Source organism: Arvicola amphibius, chromosome 1, assembly GCF_903992535.2.
Source record: "Arvicola amphibius chromosome 1, mArvAmp1.2, whole genome shotgun sequence".
Lineage (NCBI taxonomy): Eukaryota > Metazoa > Chordata > Mammalia > Rodentia > Cricetidae > Arvicola > Arvicola amphibius.
In genome coordinates, this window is record NC_052047.1 from 52,242,355 (window position 1) to 52,263,606 (window position 21,252).

At 41.5% G+C, this 21,252-nt stretch overlaps 1 protein-coding gene across 2 annotated transcripts; it reads right to left on the minus strand.

Annotated features, from left to right (window-relative positions):
- Positions 1-596: 596 nt before the first annotated feature.
- Positions 597-19,814, minus strand: Pacrgl (parkin coregulated like). 2 transcript variants are annotated; one of them, XM_038311381.1, is made up of 9 exons: positions 19,632-19,814; positions 17,046-17,086; positions 16,734-16,888; positions 15,644-15,711; positions 12,295-12,385; positions 10,654-10,788; positions 9,874-9,981; positions 8,215-8,295; positions 597-2,122 (listed from the first exon to the last, which is right to left on the minus strand). In XM_038311381.1, exons 2-9 carry the CDS (start codon positions 17,068-17,070, stop codon positions 2,066-2,068), a joined length of 720 nt encoding a protein of 239 aa, XP_038167309.1. In that variant the 5' UTR covers positions 17,071-17,086; positions 19,632-19,814; the 3' UTR covers positions 597-2,065. The 2 variants fall into 2 exon arrangements, with proteins under 2 accessions (XP_038167309.1, XP_038167317.1); XM_038311389.1 differs by having other exon boundaries at positions 19,679-19,808.
- Positions 19,815-21,252: the final 1,438 nt, after the last annotated feature.

Below are 21,252 nucleotides of genomic sequence, written 5' to 3' on the forward strand. Positions count from 1 at the left end.
TGTTACTTTGGACCTGTTTGATCTTATATGTAGACTGTTTTGTACTGTGTCATGAAGTAGAAATTTAAAGTGTCAAACAATCCAAGGATGTTTACAGATTTGCAAAGGGTCCGGATGTCTGTCCTCCAATACCTAGTAATGCTTCTTAGCAAGTAACCCAAACAGCAGCAAAGGGCAAATCTAGCCACCCCCAAACACCCTAATGATCTTACAGCATGTTTATTATAAGCCATTCAGGGACAGAGAATCCTTGACTGCCCCCACAGTCACCAGAAGTGAAGATCAAGTAAAATACTCTTTGAAAACACCAGTGATTCTATCATATTGGAAATTACACATAAGGCTGTACAGAAAATGAATACAAACATTGAACAGTTCATCTGAATTGCATTATAATTTAGCACATCATAGAGCTTAAAGGATTCAGATTCATTTCAGTGATCTTAAGCCAAACTGTAGAGCTGCCACAACAGTACTATAGATACACATACCTTCCCTGTTTCATAGAAATATCACAAGTACCAAGAGGATACAGGAGGAGAAAATTGTGACTGTCTGCAACAATAAATCAGGTATCTATTCTGGTGTAGAGATAGGATGTTGAAAGCTGCCCTGCTATCACCAGTGTAGGAATTAAGAGTAGTACAGTACATGTACACTGAGATCTGCCATCGTGTGTTTGTGTAAACTCAATGTGCACATTTTGTATCTCAAACGGAAAAATAAAAGCCAAATAAAGTGTTTATTACTCTATTGTGTCTGCTATAGGTCTTTCTGTTCTAGCAAGTTCAACTACTGGATTCAAACTAGACTGCCATTATCTTTGCGTAGTGCAGCCTACAGAGAAAACCCAAAGCAAGACTGAGGTCAGGCAGCTGCTAGAGTAGGCATGATCTGAGGATGTGACAAGGTAATATAGCTCTGAGGAAAGAGAGGACCCAGCATCAGGCAGCACTCTGGTCACGGGTGGGCAGGTCTATATATGGTGACTCAGCAGTTGCTAGCATTCTTTCAACTGACAGCTGTGCAGCTATCTGAAACAAGAATTGCCGAGGGGTCAGCCAGATGTCTGTAGGAGAGAAGCGGGGACAGCATCATCTATCCAGTGTTTAGAAGGCATGTAGCTGCTGCCACATAACACAGTGACTGCCTATCCCCATGTTTTCCAATGTGTGGCCATGATTTAGATTTGGTTTGACTATCCAAGTCCCTGTAGCCTCTCTTCCTGCCAGTCAGATCGAAAGTCTCACTCGCATTTTCTATTTCTCTTCCTCTATTCCTTCCTTTTGGAGAATCATCCAGAAGTTTCTAGCTCATGAGAAACTCTGGGCTGCATCCATAAATTATTTTTTCAAAAACAAAGTAACTGAAACACAAATAAGTACTACAGTATCACTGAATACATGTAAGTTTTAAGATTTTAATTTCTACATATCTGCATATGTACATCATCTGTATTTTCAGTTACAAAATGTAAAAGTACTTTTACTTAAAGTTTAGGTAGTTTTAACATGTTATAATAAACAATATACTTGTAATAGAATTTTTACATTTAAAACAAGGTTTTAAACTAGAATATTCAGGACAGAAAAGATGCTCCCAAACATTTCACATTATAAAATACACATATGCACATCCTAGCTAATAGGGAAGTCACAAATGTTTATTTGCTATCTTAAATTGTTTCATTCTTGATAAATATAAAAACCAGGAAATGGCCAAAACCAACATATAAAATAAGTGTCCAGCTATAAAATGATCTTTAGAAGAGCTGTAAGTAAATAAATTTTGGAAAATATGCACATAGATATGATCCATAAGTTCACACAGATGACCAAGATGAGGAACTCTCACAGAATTCAACTTTTTCACGAGCATTTTAATTGCCTTCCATTAGCACCTGTGCTTTGTGTTGACAAAAAGCTTGCACAATGAGTCCTCTGGATTGGACATGGTCCTCCGAGCCTAGTTAGCCAACGAATGGTGCTGGGAGTCAGAGTAAACCGAACTCAGGAGAGGGTCACTGCAGCCTCTGTCAGTGCCTGAGGAAGCAGCATGGCTTTATTCAACAGCAGATAGAGCAGTACGTGGGGATTTTGGACTTGATGACGATAAGACTTCCCTGACAACAGAAGAAAGCAATGTCATTAGAACAGTTACCCTGGTAGGCACTATAATTACAAGTGTTGCTTAAGAAGAATCCAAGATTCAAACAAAGGTAATACAAAGAGTACAACCAAAATTACAGAATGAACAGAGCAGTTTCCTGAGGGAAATAAAACAGATAACAACCTTTAAGCACCTAAGAAGCAGTGAAGAGTCAGGGTAGTGTTTAAATTTATCTTCCCTGTACTCCACTCACATACCCGGGTTAATTACTGCTCTGCACCCAATGTCCTGACTCACAGGGGGAAACCAGCAAAGTCTACATGTGAGGATTCTGCTGGAAACCAAGTGAGTCTAGTGCCCCTGAGGACTCAATGGAGAACTTGCCACAGTTCTCACAACTCCAGAGAGACACCAAGGGTGGGGCATTTGCCTTCCCCAAGACAGGTGAGCATGCTGCTGAGGACAAAACCAGACTCTACGTTTGTAAATGTGCTTCATCTTAAGACTGGCAAAGATCCTTATAAGAAAGTGTCTCTGGTGTAACAGATGTTTCCATTTCCCCAGTAGGTGAGCCTCCACATGATTACAATCCATAACGGTCAAAGGAAAGAGCAAACTCCTATACTAAAGAATTCTTGGCTTTTTTAATGTGTTTAGATTTTATGTATTTCTATTTAATGTATATGGGTGTTTTGCCTGAATATATGCCCATACACCACATGTGTGGAGTGTATGAAGAGTCCAGAAGTGGGCCTTGGATCTTCTATGGTACTGGGCCACCATCTGTGTGCTGGGAATGGACCCTGGGTTCTCTGTAAGACCAGGGTCATATCTCCAGCCTTCCCAATTTTTTTTTTAAAAGACTCATTACAAGTGAAGAAACTTTATATACATATATATATATATAATTAAAATTTTATTTATTTTACATACCAACCACAGTTTCCCCTCCTTCCCTCCTCCCACGTCCCTTCTACCCACCCCACATACTCCTCCTCCTTCTCCACTGAAAAGGAAAGGACGCCCTTGGAAGTCAACAAAGCATGTCATATCAAGTTGATGCAGCACCAAACCTATTCCCACTGCATCAAGGCTGAGCAAGGCATCCCACCACAGGAAATATATTTCAAAAAGCCAGCTCATGTATGAGGGAAAGGTCCTGGTCCCAATGCTAGGGGCCCAACAAACAGACCAAACTACACAACTATCACCCACATGACTGCAGGGCCAATGTCGGTCCCTTGCAGGTTACCTAGATGTTGGTCTGGAGTCCATGAGTTCCTACAAGTTCAAGTCAGGTGACTCTGTCTGTGGGTTTCCCTATCATGATCTTGACCCCTTTGCTCATATAACCCCTCTTTCCTCTCTTCCTCCAAACTCACAGAGCTCAGCCCAGTGATTGGCTGTGGATCTCTGCATCTGCTTCCATCAGTTACCAGATGAAGGATAGGATAGTCACCAATCTGATTAAAAACCAGTTCAGTCACCCTCTCCACTATTGCTAGGAGACTTAGCTGGGGTCATCCTTGTGGATTCCTGGGAGATTCCCTGACACCAGGTTTCTCCCTAACCCCATAATATACCCACATCAAAATATCTCTTTCATTACTCTCCCTCTCCATCCCTCCCCCAGCTGGACCATTCAGATCCCTCATGTTCCCATCACCCCATTTCCTTCTCTCTACCCTCTCCACCCCCAGTTTACCTAGGAGATGCCATTATTTCCCCTTCTCAGGGGGATCCATGTGTCCCTCTTAGTGTCCTTCTTGTTACCCAGCTTCTCTGGGGCTATAGACTATAGCCTGGTTATCCTTTGCTTTACATCTAATATCCACTTATGCCATGTTTGTTGATCTGTGTCTAAATTACCTCACTCAGGATGATTTTTTTCTAGTCCCATCCATTTGCCTGGTTACTCTGATACCCAAAAATCATGCAAAGATGCAACAAAGAAAGAGAACACAGACCAATCTCCCTCATGAACATTGATGCAAAAATATTCAATAGAATACTGGCAAGCAGAATACAAGAACACATCAAAAAAATCATCCACTATAATCATGTAGGTGTCATCCCAGACATGTAAAGATGGTTCAACATAAGAAAATCTGTCAATGAAATTTACCATATAAACAAACTAAAAGAAAAATCCACATGAAGCCTTTGACAAAATTCAACATTCCTTCATGATAAAGGTCTTGGGGAGATCAGGGGATACAAAGAACATACCTAAACATAATAAAAGCATTATACAGCAAGCTGACAGCCAAAATAAAATTGAATGGAGAGAACCCCAAAGTGATTCCACTAAAATCAGGAACAAGCAAGGCTGTCCACTCTCTCCATATCTATTCAATATAGTTCTCAATTTCTAACTAGAGAAATATGACAACAAAAGGAGATCAAGGAGATACAAATAAGAAAGAAAGAAGTCAAACTTTCGCTATTTGCAGATGATATGACAGCATACATAAGTGACACAAAACATTCTACCAGGGACCTCCTACAGCTGATAAATACCTTCAGTAATGTGACAGGATACAAGATCAACTCCAAAAAATCAGTAGCTCTCCTATATACAAATGATAAAGGGGCTGAGAAAGATATAAGAGAAGCCACACCTTTACAATAGCTACAAATAATATAACATTTCTTGGAATAACTCTAACCAAACAAATGAAAGACCTGTACAAAAAGAATTTTAAGTCTTTGAAGAAAGAAACTGAAGAAGATATCAGAAAATGGAAGATCTCCCATGCTCTTAGATAGGTAGGATTAACATAGTAAAAATGTTAATCTTACCAAAATCAATCTACAGATTCAATGTAATCCCATCAAAATCCCAACACAATTCTTCACAGACCTCAAAAAAATAATACTCAACTTCATATGAAAAAACAAAAAGCCCAGAATAGTCAAAACCATCCTGTACAATAAAGGAACTTCTGGAGACATCACCATCCCTGACTTTAAGCCCTACTATAGATCTACAGTAATAAAAAGTTTGGCATTGGAATAAACAGACATGTGGATCAATAGAAGCAAATCCAAGACCCTGACATTAACTCACAAACCTATGAACATTTAAGTTTTGAAAAACATGCCAAAATTGTACAATGGAGAAAAAAACATCTTCAACAAATGGTGCTGGCATAACTAGATGTTGGCATGTAGAAGAATGCAAATGGATCATATAAAGTCCAAGTGGATCAAAGACTTCAATATAAATCCAGTTACACTGAACCTTATAGAAGAGAAAGTGGAAAATAGCCTTGAACTCACTGGCACAGGAGACTACTTCCTGAACATAACACTAGTAGCACAGACCCTGAGATTGACAATTAGTAAATGGGGCCTTCTGAAACTGAAAAGCTTCTGTAAGGCAAAGGACACTATCCATTTTCACCAACCCCACATCTGACAGAGGGCTGATCTCCAAACTATACAAAGAACTCAAGAAGCTTAGACATCAAAATACCAAATAATCCAATTTAAGAAATTGGATTTTTACAGATTTAAACAAAGAATTCTCAACAGAATCTCAAATGGTCAAGTTACACTTAAATCATTGTTCAACATCCTTATCTATCCAGGAAATGCAAATCAAAATAACTTTGAGATAACATCTTACACTTATCAGAACGGCTACATCAAAAAACATTAATGACAGCTTATGTTGGAGAGGATGTATAGTAAGGGGAACACTCCTCCACTATAGGTGGGAGTGCTAACTTTGGAAATCAGTATTTCTAAACACTGATTGGAAATCCGCAATTTCTCAGAAAATTGGGAATCAATCTACATCAAGACCAGTAATGTAACTCTTGAGCATACATACCCAAAGGATGTTCAATACCACAAGAAAGCTTGCTCAACTATGTTCATAGCAGCATTATTTGTAATAGCTGAAACCTGAAAAAAACTTAGATGTTCCTCAACTGAAGACTGGATAAAGAAAATATGGTACATTTACACAATGGAGTACTATTAGTGGTAAGAAACTTTTAAGTTCTTAGAAGAGAGAGAGGGGCATTCCTTATATTTATAAAGGACAGTAAAATAGCTCCAAAAGCACAACACTAACCAAGGCAGAAGAAAGGAACGGGTATTAATTCTATACACAGCTTTCTCAAAAAAGATTTTTAGATGTATAAATTTTGTGTGTATGACTGTTTTGTCTTCATGTATATCTCTGTACCAAGTGCATGCCTGGTGCCTAAGGAGGCCATCAGAGAATGTCTTGTCTCCTTGGAACTGGAGGTAAAGGTGGTTGTGAATCACCATGAAGGTGCAGAGAATTGAACCCAGGTTCTCTGCAAAAGCAATAAATGCTGCTAACTGTTGAGCCATTTCTCTAGTCCCTAGAAAACTTTCTTTAGCAATGACAGCAATTATGATTAAAATACAACGTAGGACACACAAAGAACAGTAAAGAGGACTGTGGAATATTTAAGATACCTTGTAACCACAAACCCTCCTTCTCTGTAAACTTAGTATTAGCAATATTTAAAGCTAATAAGATTGAGTAACAACAAAGGCACCCTCTCTCTCTAGAACCTTGGATTGGCCATAACCTCTGCACATGAGCTCCAAGTAACAATGTTGGGCTTCAAAATATATCTACAATGTAATACAACTACTTTCCCAATCCAACACAGACATCCACAAAAGTCCCATGATGGTCCTTTCCCTTTGCCTAATCCATTCCCTTAAAAGGTCTCCTGGAGGCAGACAAGCACTAGGGAGTTACAGACTAAAATTCACCATCCATTCACTTGGATTTCACAGGGAGAAAAGGACAATACATCTGGGATTGAGATTTTGAGTGATCAAGGGAATTGGTAAGTACTTCATCAGAAATGAAAACACTGGTCTGGCCAGGGGGTGGTTCTGCACATGTCCTTGGTGCCTGAACACCAATTTCTTGCTTAGAAGTCAAACACAACCAAAAAATGCATTTTCTCACAACCAAAAAATGCATTTTCTCACAACCCTTTTGGGGCTAGTTCCTTTGCATAAACTTGTTCATCACAAAAACATTATATTCAATTCAAAGATTATTAAAATTAGCAGAATTAGCTGATTAAGGCATGGCCAGGAAAACACTATACAGAATCATATACATTTTCTTCTAATTAATTATTTAGAAAATAAGCAAAATTAAAGTTCTACATTATTAAGCTAACTAGCTGAATATTTCTTTTAAATTATGAAAATGCAATTCATTCTGCTTATATCATATAATCGTGAAATGTCCATATTCTTCCTTTTGAAAAGTTGGGGGGAAAAATCAGATCAACTCTTTTTTGTTTGTTTGTTTGTTTTTAACAGATTTCTCTGTGTAACTATCCTGGAACTCATTTTGTAGACCAGGCTGGCCTTGAACTCACTGAGATCCACCTGCCTCTGCCTCCCAAGTGCTAGGATTAAAGGCGTGCATTGCAACTGCCTGGCAGAGCTACTCTTGAAGAATGTATATTTGCTGCACTACTGTGGAAGCGGCCTTTCCATGTACAGGGAGAGTCTAAAACTCCGAGGAAGAAAACAAGGCAGACTGAAAGGGAATGGAGAACCAGGAGTGCACGGAGCTCAGAAAGCACCCGGTTAGCACACATAAGGACCTGGGGTTTCTCCATAGTACAGCCAAGTACAGAAATAAACAAATATGCAATTTTTACAAAGCATTTTTTTGAGAGCTGGGCTAACTCTTTGACCTTTTCATACATTACAACGAAACATTAAACTAGATTAGAAAGAAAACCTAGTAGGAGTACACTGCCAAGACCACCACAGACATCATAGGCCTTTATTTACCCAGGCTGCTTCTGCAAACACCATCTTAAAAATTATACCACCCCAACAAAACAGAAAATTTTAGTCTGAACAATGAAAAACCAGACATTTTCACATTTATCCTTGCAGCTGTAATGAGTTAACATAAACTAACCACACAATGATCCTCCGAACAGGCCTGTAAGAACATGCATGCACAGAAACAATGTATGGATACAGGTGAAGTGCAAATACAGTACACAGAAACAATGTGTGGGTACGGGTGCAGCGCACAGAAACAACGTGTGGGTACGGGTGCGGCATTCTACTTACACTCCCACCATGCTGCTCCAGCTTCTGCAAGGCACTGGTGATGGGTTCTTTGAATTTTTTGTCCGTTAGCCTCTTGGAAAGCTTTTGAAGGTTGGGGAAAGGGAGAATTCCAAAATAAAAACAAAGTTTTCCATAAGCACAAATAATTTTTAGGACATCTTAAATTAAGAATACAAAGTGTGTTTTAATAAACACTTCACTAAAATTTACTTATAGCAATATGACAGTTGGTTAAAGGTGGACTTTATGATATTTCAAGCACTACCTATCCTATGATATCTGCTATAATGAAACAATTTCTGGGGCTGGGGAAATGACTGACTTCAGCTCCCAAGACCCACATAAACAGTTGGGCATGGTGGCTTAAGTTTGTAATTCCAGCACTGGGGATGCAGAAAGCAAAAGGTTCCTTCGATTCATTGCCTGAACAATGTAGCCTACTTGGTGAGCTCTAGTAAATAGGAGACCTATGGTAAAACAGGTGGACGGTATGTCTGAAGATGACACCTGAGATGGTTCTGTACATTTCACATATATGCACACATGCATACGTAGAGATGCATACGCTTTTGAACCCACATATAACCACACGTGTACTCACACAGAAATTAAGTTTTCTAAAGCATGACATACTTTCCCATTTTGTCACATGTAAGCCCATGCAGAGAACTGTGACAGAAAATTATGCCTCCAGAACACATTACCCAACAATAAGGGGAATCGTTGAAAAGTAACAGTGACTGATGAGGAATCAGACTAGAAACCACAAGAACACTTACTGATCTCTGGTTAAGCTCTAAACAGGCCCTAGCTGGAAACACAGAATTCAGTTTACAAAGGACAGCATATGTGCAGGAGGACAGAACCGCAGGCACTAGCAGAGACAGTGCTATGGAGGGAGTCAGGACATACCAGTGTTCCCATAAAATACATGTATTTCTGAGAGCAACTCCTAGACATTTCAGCTAAAACAAGCCATGCTCTCAGTTAAACATTGTAGAAACATTCAACACAGGTTTAATAGAACGACATGCACTTTTTATTATAAACCTAATTCCAGTTATATATGCTTAATCCATTAGAAAATATTGGAGAGGTACTATCTACCAAACTATTTTGTAAGCTACTTAGTCTAATCTGCACTTGCTGGTTAGGGTAAAAATTAACACTGCCTGTCATAGTGACTGGAGAGAGAAACGCCCAGGTAAATAAAACAAGCCTTTGGTTTGTCTCCAGGGGAGGGTTTCTCCAGAGAAACTCATGAGGCTCCAGCTAAGGAGTGAACTTATCCTTGTTGGACCCTTCATGTGATGGTGTTTCTGACAAGTGGGAGGTGGGGGGTGGGGCTTAGTCAGAGAGAAAGGTTACTGGAACGCTGAGCTCTTCCTGTGTGCCCATCATCTTTCCTGCCCTAAGTCGCCTGTTCCACGCTACCACATCCTTCCCTCCATGAAGGACTGACACCTAGGAGACTTTGACAGCAAACAAACCTTTCCCATGATTCTGTTGTTTCTGCCAGGGATGCTATCACAAAGACAAAACAAAAAACAAAAACAAAAACAAAAAAAAAAACGTTCTTTTAAGGATTTGAGCTAGGCGAGCGGCTGACTGCGGTTGTGCAGATGTGTGCACAGCTAGTCTGTGCTCTGCAGTACTCACACTTGTAAGCAGGAGTTTCAGATGGCCATTCAGAGATGGGCCAACGACTGCACTCAGCTGTACGAGTGCGCTCAGTCCTCTCTCAAACACTTCGTCATCAGGATGGACCTGTGGGGTCAGTTAACAGGAAGAACTGAAGCCAACACAACCCTCAGAAAGACTCCCTGGGTTCTTTCATTTGGACCTTTCCCATAGCCCTTTGTGTATCGTTCCACTTTCTACTTTCAGAACAGTTTCCAGCAGAATTCATGCATTTACATCTGAATGAGATGCTCCTTGGCTTCAAGGGGGAATAAAGGTAAAGGGACAGAATGAGGATACATAAAAGGAAAGACAGGTTATGAGAAAGTAGGCGGGGTGGGGGAAGTGGAGGGGGGAGTGAGATGAAGCATTTAATCCTAGAAATTGCTCAACAGAGTTTGGGAGAAAGCTTTAATGCACTGTATCTGAGGTAGACCAGCTTCCGTCAGCTAAGAGCACTCACTAAGATTCATCTAGCACACAGAGCACAGAGTAATCTGGGCTTTTTGCCTCTCATCGCCCAAAAGCTTCCCTTTATTCCCAGGACCCTGAGACACCCTCTAAGGGGTGAAGTGCATAACTACATGACTCTGAGTGACAGTGGGCTAACAATGCACATACCTGAGAAACCCACAGGTAAAGCACTGATTTGCATGCAATATGGGGGACAGGAGGAGGAACCTGTGTTCTCTTGGATCAGAGTTTTCATCTGTATCATGAGACTGGGAATAATGAAGTCCAGTGAAATAAATGACTTACCAGAGCTGCCTTCAGCACAGGGATCAGTCTAGGTAGCAACGGTGCAGCTTTTTCAGGAGCACCCTTGACCAGAAGTAATTCCCTAAAGCCCTCCTTGGACACAAAGGTGTAAGGATGCTTTGTCTCCCTCAGACCCTGCCAAAGACAATACAAATACAGAAACGTGATTCCTACCTTTTGATTATGTTAACAGCCACAAAACTTAATGCTCCTGACATGTTTGCTTAATGTCTTTCTAACACAGTGAGCAATTTCAGCAATTATTATTTGAATTATAGCAAGAAATCATGTAAGATACAAGACACAGAAGTCTCTATCCTCACATGGAATGAGAAAAAGGAGCAAGAATACAAAAATCAACAGAGTAACAAAAAGGGAAGAAAAAAACTAAGGAGATAAAAAAGGAACAGTAAGGACAGGTAAGTGGAGGAGGGGTGGAGGGTAAGAAAGCTGATGGGAGAAGATTAGGCAGCAATCAAACATGGAGACCACTGCTTCCTAGGAAACACTGAAGCACAGTAAGGTGCAAAGTGTCTGCCGTGGAAAAGGATGCTCTGCACTCACGACTTACCAGCCACTAGTACAGGACAAAAAATGACCATCTGACCTTAGAAAAAGGTCAAACAAAGCAAAAAGGAAAGGAAAAGCAATGCCCTTGGATCTATCTGTGGCACAGGTTTAAGTAACCAGCTGCAAAGTCATGTCACCAATGCCAACTTCCAATATTTTGTCAATGTGACCTGAGCATCTGCTTCCAAACAGTGGTCAAATGTCCCCTTCCCACTGTCCTACCATATTTTCTAAAACAAAATCACCAATATGGTAAATCATTCTCCAAGAATTTCAGTACCTGTGCTGACAGTACCTGACTCTTACTCATTTTCAAGCTGGAGAATCGAAAGTCAAAGCTGAAATGGATCTCAACAGTGGTCTGTCTGAATTCCTTCCCCACTACTTAGTAGAAGAAAAAAGGAAACTGCTACCCAGTACAGACATCCGTGAACTGTTGTGGGACTACAGATATATACAGGACTAATCCCAGCCACTGAGACAGCTTGGCAGGTAAAGGCAATTCCAACTAAGCCTGACACCTGAGTTCACTCTCTGACCCCCATCTGGTGTAAGGAAGAATGCAACTCCATGCAGTCCTCTGACTCCCATGGCACAGTCACACAACAAACAGACTCTAGAAGGATGTGAAGGCAAAAGCCCTTTAGTGACTTTACAAATTAAAGCACTTTGTGGACTTTAATCATTTGTACTATGTAATGTATCATGAGCTTCGATTAGTCTAAACTAATTTATTTTATATAAAAAACTTCTGTCTAAAAGAAAACTAAGTACAATATACCATCCATTTCATTTATCGATAAATCCCTGTTAGAACTTCATTTTTATAAGACTGGTCAAACCATACATTTTACATAAATATGTGTATTTGTGTATATAAAATTTCCTGTATATATGCACATATACACGTAACAATCACAATAACTTGCCTAGAGTCCAATACTTTAGTGTCTCTTGCTTGATATTTATTTTAAAAGTATACAGTGAGATGTACTTATAAGCTACAAAGTAACAATGAAATTCCAAAAATATTTTTTTCTATTAGTACTCAGGAGAGCTAGAATATTTTACCTCAGCTAAAGTAATTAGAAGCGGGTCAAATGGAAGAATTTCAGGCGGGCATTCCCATTGTAATCTGTGTTTTACTGAGCCATGTACCAATCTAAAATACAAAAGTCAGAAACTGTAAAAGGAACCCCCGCAAGCGTTTATATGGAACTTATAACACAGTATTCTTGCCAGAACAGAGTCGCAGTAGAATTACTTTGTGATATACAGGAGTGTATATCATACATGGACAAAGTAAAGCAAATAAGCAATCCTTCATTTTCCCACATTATCTATAAAGCTGTTTAGTGTGTATTATAAACCTTTTTATGCATATTTTTATTTATATTTAAGCATGTCACTCTCTCAGAATCTTGATATACATATTGCACTGATCTCTCTCAAAGACAATTAAAACTAAGTAGGTAAGCTACTGAAAATGAAAACAGGTAGTAATGAGAAAAGGTGAGGCTCACAGAGAACATTTTCTTAACCTAACACTGATAACACTCACTAATAATATGGAGGCAAATCCATTTTACTCCTTCTTAAAGAGAAAAAACTATGAACAGGAAGATGAAATGGCCCCCTTTGAGGTGACAAGAGGTCCTGATAAGACCTCTCATTCTTCCCCAGAGCAACTCCTGAACTGTAACCGATGAGTTTACAATACAGCACTATCGTCACGCTGTGAGCCAACCACTGGTCATCCCCAGACACTACCGTCAGGCGGTGAACTGACCACTGGTCATCCCAGACACTACCGTCAGGCTGTGAACTGACCACTGGTCATCCCCAGACACTACCGTCAGGCTGTGAACTGTCCACTGGTCATCCCCAGACACTACCGTCAGGCTGTGAACTGACCACTGGTCATCCCAGACACTACCGTCGTGCTGTGAACTGACCACTGGTCATCCCCAGACACTACCGTCAGGCTGTGAACTGACCACTGGTCATCCCCAGACACTACCGTCAGGCTGTGAACTGACCACTGGTCATCCCCAGACACTACCGTCATGCTGTGAACTGACCACTGGTCATCCCCAGACACTACCGTCAGGCTGTGAACTGACCACTGGTCATCCCCAGACACTACCATCAGGCTGTGAACTGACCACTGGTCATCCCAGACACTACCGTCATGCTGTGAACTGACCACTGGTCATCCCAGACACTACCGTCAGGCAGTGAACTGACCACTGGTCATCCCAGACACTACCGTCATACTGTGAACTGACCACTGGTCATCCCCAGACACTACCGTCAGGCTGTGAACTGACCACTGGGCATCCCCAGACACTACCGTCAGGCTGTGAACTGACCACTGGTCATCCCAGACACTACCGTCAGGCTGTGAACTGACCACTGGTCATCCCAGACACTACCGTCAGGCTGTGAACTGACCACGGGTCATCCCCAGACACTACCGTCAGGCTGTGAACTGACCACTGGTCATCCCAGACACTACCGTCAGGCTGTGAACTGACCGCTGGTCATCCCAGACACTACCGTCAGGCTGTGAACTGACCACTGGTCATCCCCAGACACTACCGTCAGGCTGTGAACTGACCACTGGTCATCCCCAGACACTACCGTCAGGCTGTGAACTGACCTCTGGTCATCCCCAGACACTACCGTCAGGCTGTGAACTGACCACTGGTCATCCCAGACACTACCGTCAGGCTGTGAACTGACCACTGGTCATCCCAGACACTACCGTCAGGCTGTGAACTGACCACTGGTCATCCCAGACACTACCGTCAGGCTGTGAACTGACCACTGGTCATCCCCAGACACTACCGTCAGGCTGTGAACTGACCACTGGTCATCCCCAGACACTACCGTCAGGCTGTGAACTGACCACTGGTCATGCCCAGACACTACCGTCAGGCTGTGAACTGACCACTGGTCATCCCCACACACTATCGTCATGCTGTGAACTGACCACTGGTCATCCCCAAACACTCGTCATGCTGTGAACTGACCACTGTTCATCCCAGACATCTTGGTTTCACTCAGCTCTCTGGCCTGACTTCTTCACTGTTACCTTGACAACAGCCTCAGGAAGAAATCAGTTTTTACATTTTCAGCAAATCTCAACCACTCTAGGAAAAAGCACTCAAGAAGCTCCAGAGTTTAAAATAAAACAGAGTTTCAGTCTCAATGTGTGTAAGACAGTTTCTCATGTGGAGCAGGCTGGCCTTATGCAGCCATGAGTGAACTTCCTCCTGCTTCCCCATGCCAGTGCCGGGATTACAGGTATAGAGGACCAGGCCAAGTTTATGGAGTCTTGGGAGATGGAACTCAGGGCTTTAGGAATGGTGGGAGGCACTCTATCAACTGAGCTATATCCCTAACCCTTCAAAATAGAATTAAGCATAAAATGTACTAATAAACTTAAGAATGCTTCTTTAGCTAGGCGGTAGTGGTGCACACCTTTAATCTCAGCACTTGGGAGGCAGAAGCAGGTGAAGCTCTGAGTTCAAGGCCAGCCTGGTCTACAGAGTGAGTTCCAAGACAGCCAGGGCAGTTACATAAAGAAACCCTCTCTCAGCTCTCTCAGTGAGGGGTGGGGAGACAGGAAGCTTCTTCAGCTTATTTTTCACTCCAAATTTGAAGATACCATTTTTAAAAAATGCAGTTTTGAAAATCCAGAAACATGCAAACATGCATAAACATTTATGTTGTACTTATATTTTTCTATGACATTAAAAAAATTTCTACCAGGGCTGGAGAGATGGCTCAGAGGTTAAGAGCACTGCCTGCTCTTCCAAAGGTCCTGAGTTCAATTCCCAGCAACCACATAGTGGCTCACACTATCTGTAATGGGGTCTGGTGCCCTCTTCTGGCCTGCAGGCATACACACAGACAGAATATTGTATACATGATAAATAAATAAATTTAAAAAAAATTCTACCATGAAGAATAGGATAAAACAAAACATTCTATGAAAAAGGGAATCAAGAATTTATCTAAAAAGAAGCAAAAGTAGTCATATATACTTACTAATATTCCACGCACTATCAATGTTCACATTACCAACAAGGTAGGGCCTATTGATTTGGAATTTGCAGAAGCCTATGAATGCTTAAATTAGTTGTACCAAAAGTGTACACTCAGGTCAATTTAATTTCTGAAATTATTTGGTGTTCTACTACAGATCTTAGTAATTACATATTGGAGTTGAGGTGGGTTTTTTTTTTTTTTAACAATGTCTAGGGATCAATACCAATTCAACAGTCAAGGTAATGTCACCTTGATTTAAATCTCATTAGTAAATACATTTTCAACAAAGTTAAACTAAATAATATATTGATCTCAAGCAATTATTTTGAACCACACAGTCAGCTATGCATCGTATTGATTTTACCTGCAAGGAATACCTCCTTTTGAGTAGATAGCTGCAAATGCAGAGGGAGCTCGTGACTGTTCACCAAACTGAAATTAATAAACAGAAATATCACCACTAACTCCATTTAGTGATACCTTCAATTTTAATCCTGTAGAGATCAGAGGCAAAATAAATAAATAAAGAAAGAAAACCTGACTTCCAAACCCCCAGTGTGTTATTTTGTGCACATCCCTGCTCAGCCACATGATTGAAGAAACAGAAGACCACACACATAACCAAGATATAAAGTTATTTTTTTGTCAACCGCTAATTTGGCTCAAAGCTTTGCAGGTGGCTGGAACCTTACCCAGAGCAAAATGTCTTTCCACTTCCTCTGTCAGTCTGAGTCTCAAGGTTAGGGCCGAATAAAGAATGCAGGAATTAAGGCTAAAGAGAGTAGGGATTTGCTATCCATTACTGTATGTTCCACATGTCTATCAGCCATGCACATATGTGTACAGATCAGGGAACGTATGTAACTTCTTTAAACTGGCTTTACACTTATATGCCACAAGGGATTGGTAGAGTCAAGGATCAGGAACAAGTCATACAAACAAATATCTGAATGAATCCCCTGGATTATAGAAGTGGTGCAAAGGACAGGAAGTGTCTGTCCATTTACTTTTAGCCAGCTCTGTATGCCGTTCAGCCAAGAATAGATATGTAGAGGTCAGAGAATCGGGGTAACTTCTCCAAACTGACTGTATGCCTCTGTTAAACAGAGGATTATATCCTGATTTCTGGTGGACCAAATTTGTAGATCATAAAGGAATAGTTAAGAGTTCTAGGTGAATACAGAAGCACAAGAATAATCAATCCCATAGCAACTGAATGCAAGCTAGTTCACTGACATTAGGAAACAGGACAGAAAGTTAAAAAGCTGACATACAGTTCACAGCTTAACAAAATTAACATAGCTAGCTCAATACTAGCAGAAAGGAACTCCATGAAAGCATTCAGAAGAAAGAAACTGTAATCAGCTAAAGGCCTGTTTCTTGAATAGTTAAACTATAATCAGATAAGTGCCTATTCCTTGTGAAAACGTACTGCCTGAGGAATCTGTACTCACGGGGTTAATCGTTTTAGGGTTTAGTTTGTCACTTGGCCGAGGATGAACCCTTCTTGCAGCCTCAGGAGAACTAGCTAATGAGGAGGATTTGCTCCGCTGAACTGTCGTGCTGTGTTTTCTTTGTGCACTTGAGGATGTCCTTTGATCATAATTACCTAGTGGGGGAAATTAGATCAGTACAAAAGACAAATATGCAAGAGAAACTATCTGGTATCAGCACAGAACAGAGAATGTATCATCATTAACAAGCCCGGCCTCTCCCTTTGAAAAAGCAAAGCTCTATACCCGTTGTTCTGTTACTCAACTGCTCACCTCCAGGGTACTCGGATTTCTGCATGGCTTCCCTTCCACCCCTGCAATGAAATGAAACAATTTCAGAATATGTTGATCTGCCATTCACACAAGACCAAAATGAAGAGTTACAAACAGATGTGGGTGTGGAGGCCCAAGGTTATCACCTTTTTCCAATAGTGCTCCATCTTATATATTGAGGCACGGTCTTCCTTTCACTGAGCCCAGAGGTTCCCTGTCTGTGTCCCACACGTGCTGAGATGACAGACAGACCACCACAACCACCGAAGTTCTCAGAGGATTTCAGGTGACCAGATTCTTAACCAGCTGAGCCATCTCATGTGCCTTACTTTCTAATTTAAATGAGTTTAAAAGCCAACAAATCCCTTCATTTGAAAAGCTTTCAAAGTCTAAAAAAATAGTGTTTAGTTATTCAGTGTAGTTTGTATCACATGTGTGTAACATATGCAGGTTAATGTGTGTAACATATGCAGGTTAATGTGTGAAAGTAGGTGTGTCATGGAGGACAGAGGTTGACATGGGTATCTTCTGCTATTGCTTGTCGCCATTTTGTGAACCGGGCTCTCTCACTGAAACTGGAGTTCATAGATTCTACTAGGTTTGGGGTCTGCAAGTCAAATAATACTTTGGTTTGTTTGACTTTTAGACAGAGTCTCATTATTTATAGTCCTGGGTGGCCTGGAAGTTGCTAGTAAACCAGGTTGGCCTTGAACTAAGAGGTCTCCCTGCCTACATTTCTGGAATGCTGGGAATGTTTAAAGGCATGTAACAACATGCCAAGCAAAAGTTAATTATTTTTAAGGTATTTTCGGTTTTTTTAATTCATTCTTCTTTTATGATACATCCCAGCCTTGGTCTCCCCTCCCTACTTCTGGTTCCAAGCCGCCACCACCCCCACCTCCACTTTCCTCCAGACCCACTGCTCCTCTGTTTCCCATCAGAGAAGAGCAGGCCTTGCAGGGATATCAACCAAACAAGATGTAATAAGACTACAAAAACAAAGTCTCATATAAAGGCTGGATGATGCAACCCAGTAGGAGGAAAAGGGTCCCAAGAGCAGGCAAAAGAGTCAGAGACACTACCTCTCCCACTTTTTGGAGTCCCACAAAAACCTAAAGCTAAACAACCACAACTAACACACATAGACCCTAGTGTGATTGTTGCTTCAGTCTCTGTAAGCCCTTATGAGCTCTGCTTAGCTGATTCTGGGGACCACGTTCCCCTGGTGTCCCTCTGGCTCCTACAATCCTTCCCCTCTTCTTTGTTGGGCTCCCAGAGCACCCCTAATGTTTGGTTGTTGGTCTCTGGATATGCTCCCATTAGCTGCTGGAGGAAGCCTTATTGGATGAAAAGGCTAGACAGAGATGACTCAGTAGTTAAGAGCAGGGGCTGCTCTTCCAGGGGTCCTGTATTCAATTTCTGGCAACCACCTATAATAAAATTCAATCTCTTCCTCTGGCATGCAGAAGTATACGTATATGACAAAGGAGTTTATGATGTATATGACAGAACTCATATACATAAAATACATAAATATTTAAAAAATATTTTTAATTGCTAAAGGTATTACTCTTTATTTTAAAAGGCAAAGTAAATATGCCTGTTTTTTATTTTTTATTTTTATTTATTTATTTTTTTGGTTTTTCGAGACAGAGTTTCTGTGATTTTGGAGCCTGTCCTGGAACTAGCTCTTATAGACCAGGCTGGCCTCGAACTCACAGAGATCCGCCTGCCTCTGCCTCCCGAGTGCTGGGATTAAAGGCGTGCGCCACCACCGAAAAAAATATCCACCTCGAAGAATACCACTGACAAGCTCGGACTCACGCTGTCTGTGAAACGCTTTCTTCGCCTTTAGACTATTTTTTCTTTAAATGACTTTAGGTGCGTCGTGGAAAGAGGTAGTGACCAGACGACATGAAGAGGTGAAAACGCTTTGTATAAATACTATCCAAAACACCCCGCGTTTCTGTCTCAGAATTCTAAGTGGACATCAGAATACAGAAACGCACTAACTGTGGAATGCCTACGTTAGGTCACAAGGGCAGAAGGAGAAACAACAAAAACGATACAAATCCCCTACGTTTCAGCGGGCAGCTATCTAAAAGGGACTGGGGGTACCTGTAATGCTAGGAAACCACACCCTCTTTGTTTTACAAATACCAAATTTCAGTACCCTCCTCCCCCAGTTTAAGACCACTACACTAATCGTCTGTCACCTTTCTTCTGCTCTCTAATTAGAAATCTAGAAAATTCAAAGAAAAAAGTTCAAAAGGCGCTCTGCTAAAGAAGCTGCGTTCCATTTGCAAAGGTCCTTCAAACTCCAAAACGGAAGACCCCGTTCACTTCTTCATCAAGAAGTAAAAGCTGCTTTCCATCTGCACAAACATCCCATCACCAAATCCACCCACTTGCAAGCACCTAATTTAGCTCTAGGATGTTGTTGAAGTGGAAAATAAGGAAGTGTGTAGACACCGCTATAGGAAAAAAAAATTAAAAATAGGGAGACAGAGCAAACAGACTCCACTTAGAATACTCTAAGCCAAGTTCCCAGAGCTCCTCTGGCGGCCCTAGCAACGGGACGCCAACCTGGGAAGGTCGCCACGCCGAGACGCCGCCCTGTGGCCCGCGCCTACCGCCGGTCGCGTCGCTCCCGCTCCCGCTCCCGCGCTCCCGCCGCCCCAGGTGGGGCTTCAGTCCGGCTTTCCGCCCCAAAGCCAGCGGTCCACAGTCGGTAGCCTTGGCCCAGGAATCCCACTTCGAGGAGCAGACACTTCCGGCGCTGCACAGTGACGTCACGCGCGGTGCCTGCTCTAAGCCAATCATAGAGAGACCACAGAAGCGTTAGGGAGGTTGCCGGGCAACGAGTTGCAGTTCTGAGGGTTAATGTCCAGGAAGAGATCTGGTAACAATTTCGGTGACAAAGGAGCCCCTGGGAGACCTTAAAGGAAGTTTAAGTTTTTATTTCCAGAGATGATACACTGATTCTCTCTAGTTCTCCGGTACAGTCTCTCTCCATGTATGTGCTTTTCTCGAAGGGTCTCAGGAACGTTTACTGTCCTCCCACACTCCTGCCTTAGCCATGGAGCTACATCCTTATCCACGGGGTGTTGGGGAGGGATCAGACGGGGCCACTCGTGGGCTTTTGAAAACCTCCAAGCCCAACCCCAGTGACACACTTTCTCCAACAAGGCCACGCCTCTTAATCCTTCTAATCCTATCATAGAGTTTCACTCCCTGATTACTGAGCATTCAAATAGAGGAAAGGGACCCATTCCTATTAAAAATACCACATACCCATGGGCTTAGCTATATAAATATCTGTGTCATCCTCTGCAAGGTGTTTACCCTCCTGGTGATGATGTAAGGAGTTGAGATTCTGGGCAAATGTTTAATACACAGTGGCCGGCTACCATCAGTAGGTTTTCTGGGAGCGACTGCTCACCTTTCCCCCCCATGTAAGGATGTTGTGAAATGGCACCATCTAAGAACCAAAAAAGAAAGGCCTCACCCAGCAGAATCTATTGACTGTTGCCTTAATTTTAGACGTCTTAGCCTGATAATGAGGGGAAAATGATGAGAAATAAATCTTCCATTTGTAAACTACCCAGTTTACGGTACCTTTTCAAAAGCAGTTTGAACAGTCTGAGATACTTTCTATATGGCCATTCCAGGTATAAAAATAAAAACCTCAAAGGCTACTTGTGATTAAAAAAAAAAAGCAGCGCATGAGAGAAAGACGCCATGCGACAGAGCTCAGGTGGACAGGTTTTTTAATTGGGACAAAGTGTTGGGAATGTATTACAGCAACAAGAAAAGAAACTAAAATTCAGAAAATTTCAAGCATACAGTCCAGTGTTATTAACCAGAGTTTTCATAATTTAGCTCTCAGTGTGTAGAGTGTGTGCATCACAAGTATGAAAATCAAGTGTCCATATCATTAGAACCAATAAAAACTAAATATAGCACCCTTTGGTATCAGCACTGTTTCTATGGCAATATGATAGACAGATATTGGAGACTCCCCCGGGGAGAATTCCCAGTCAACCTAGCCTGATATACACAGTGGTAACAGGATACACTGTCTCAAACATAGTGAAAGTTGAGGACCAGTACTCAAGGGTATTGCCTAACTTCTGCATACATATGAACCTTGCACATACCTGTGAATGTGCAAACATATAATAAAATACAATAAATTTTATTTAAG

Bases quoted from the DNA above. Each gene is read 5' to 3' on its own strand.
- Pacrgl (XM_038311381.1), bottom strand. From the start codon at position 17,070: ATGCAGAAATCCGAGTACCCTGGAG. The intron at 16,889-17,045 runs GTGAGCAGTTGA...TTCCCCCACTAG, and splicing joins GAAATCCGAGTACCCTGGAG to GTAATTATGATCAAAGGACA. The intron at 10,789-12,294 runs GTAAAATATTCT...TGTCTTTGGCAG, and splicing joins TTCTAATTACTTTAGCTGAG to GGTCTGAGGGAGACAAAGCA.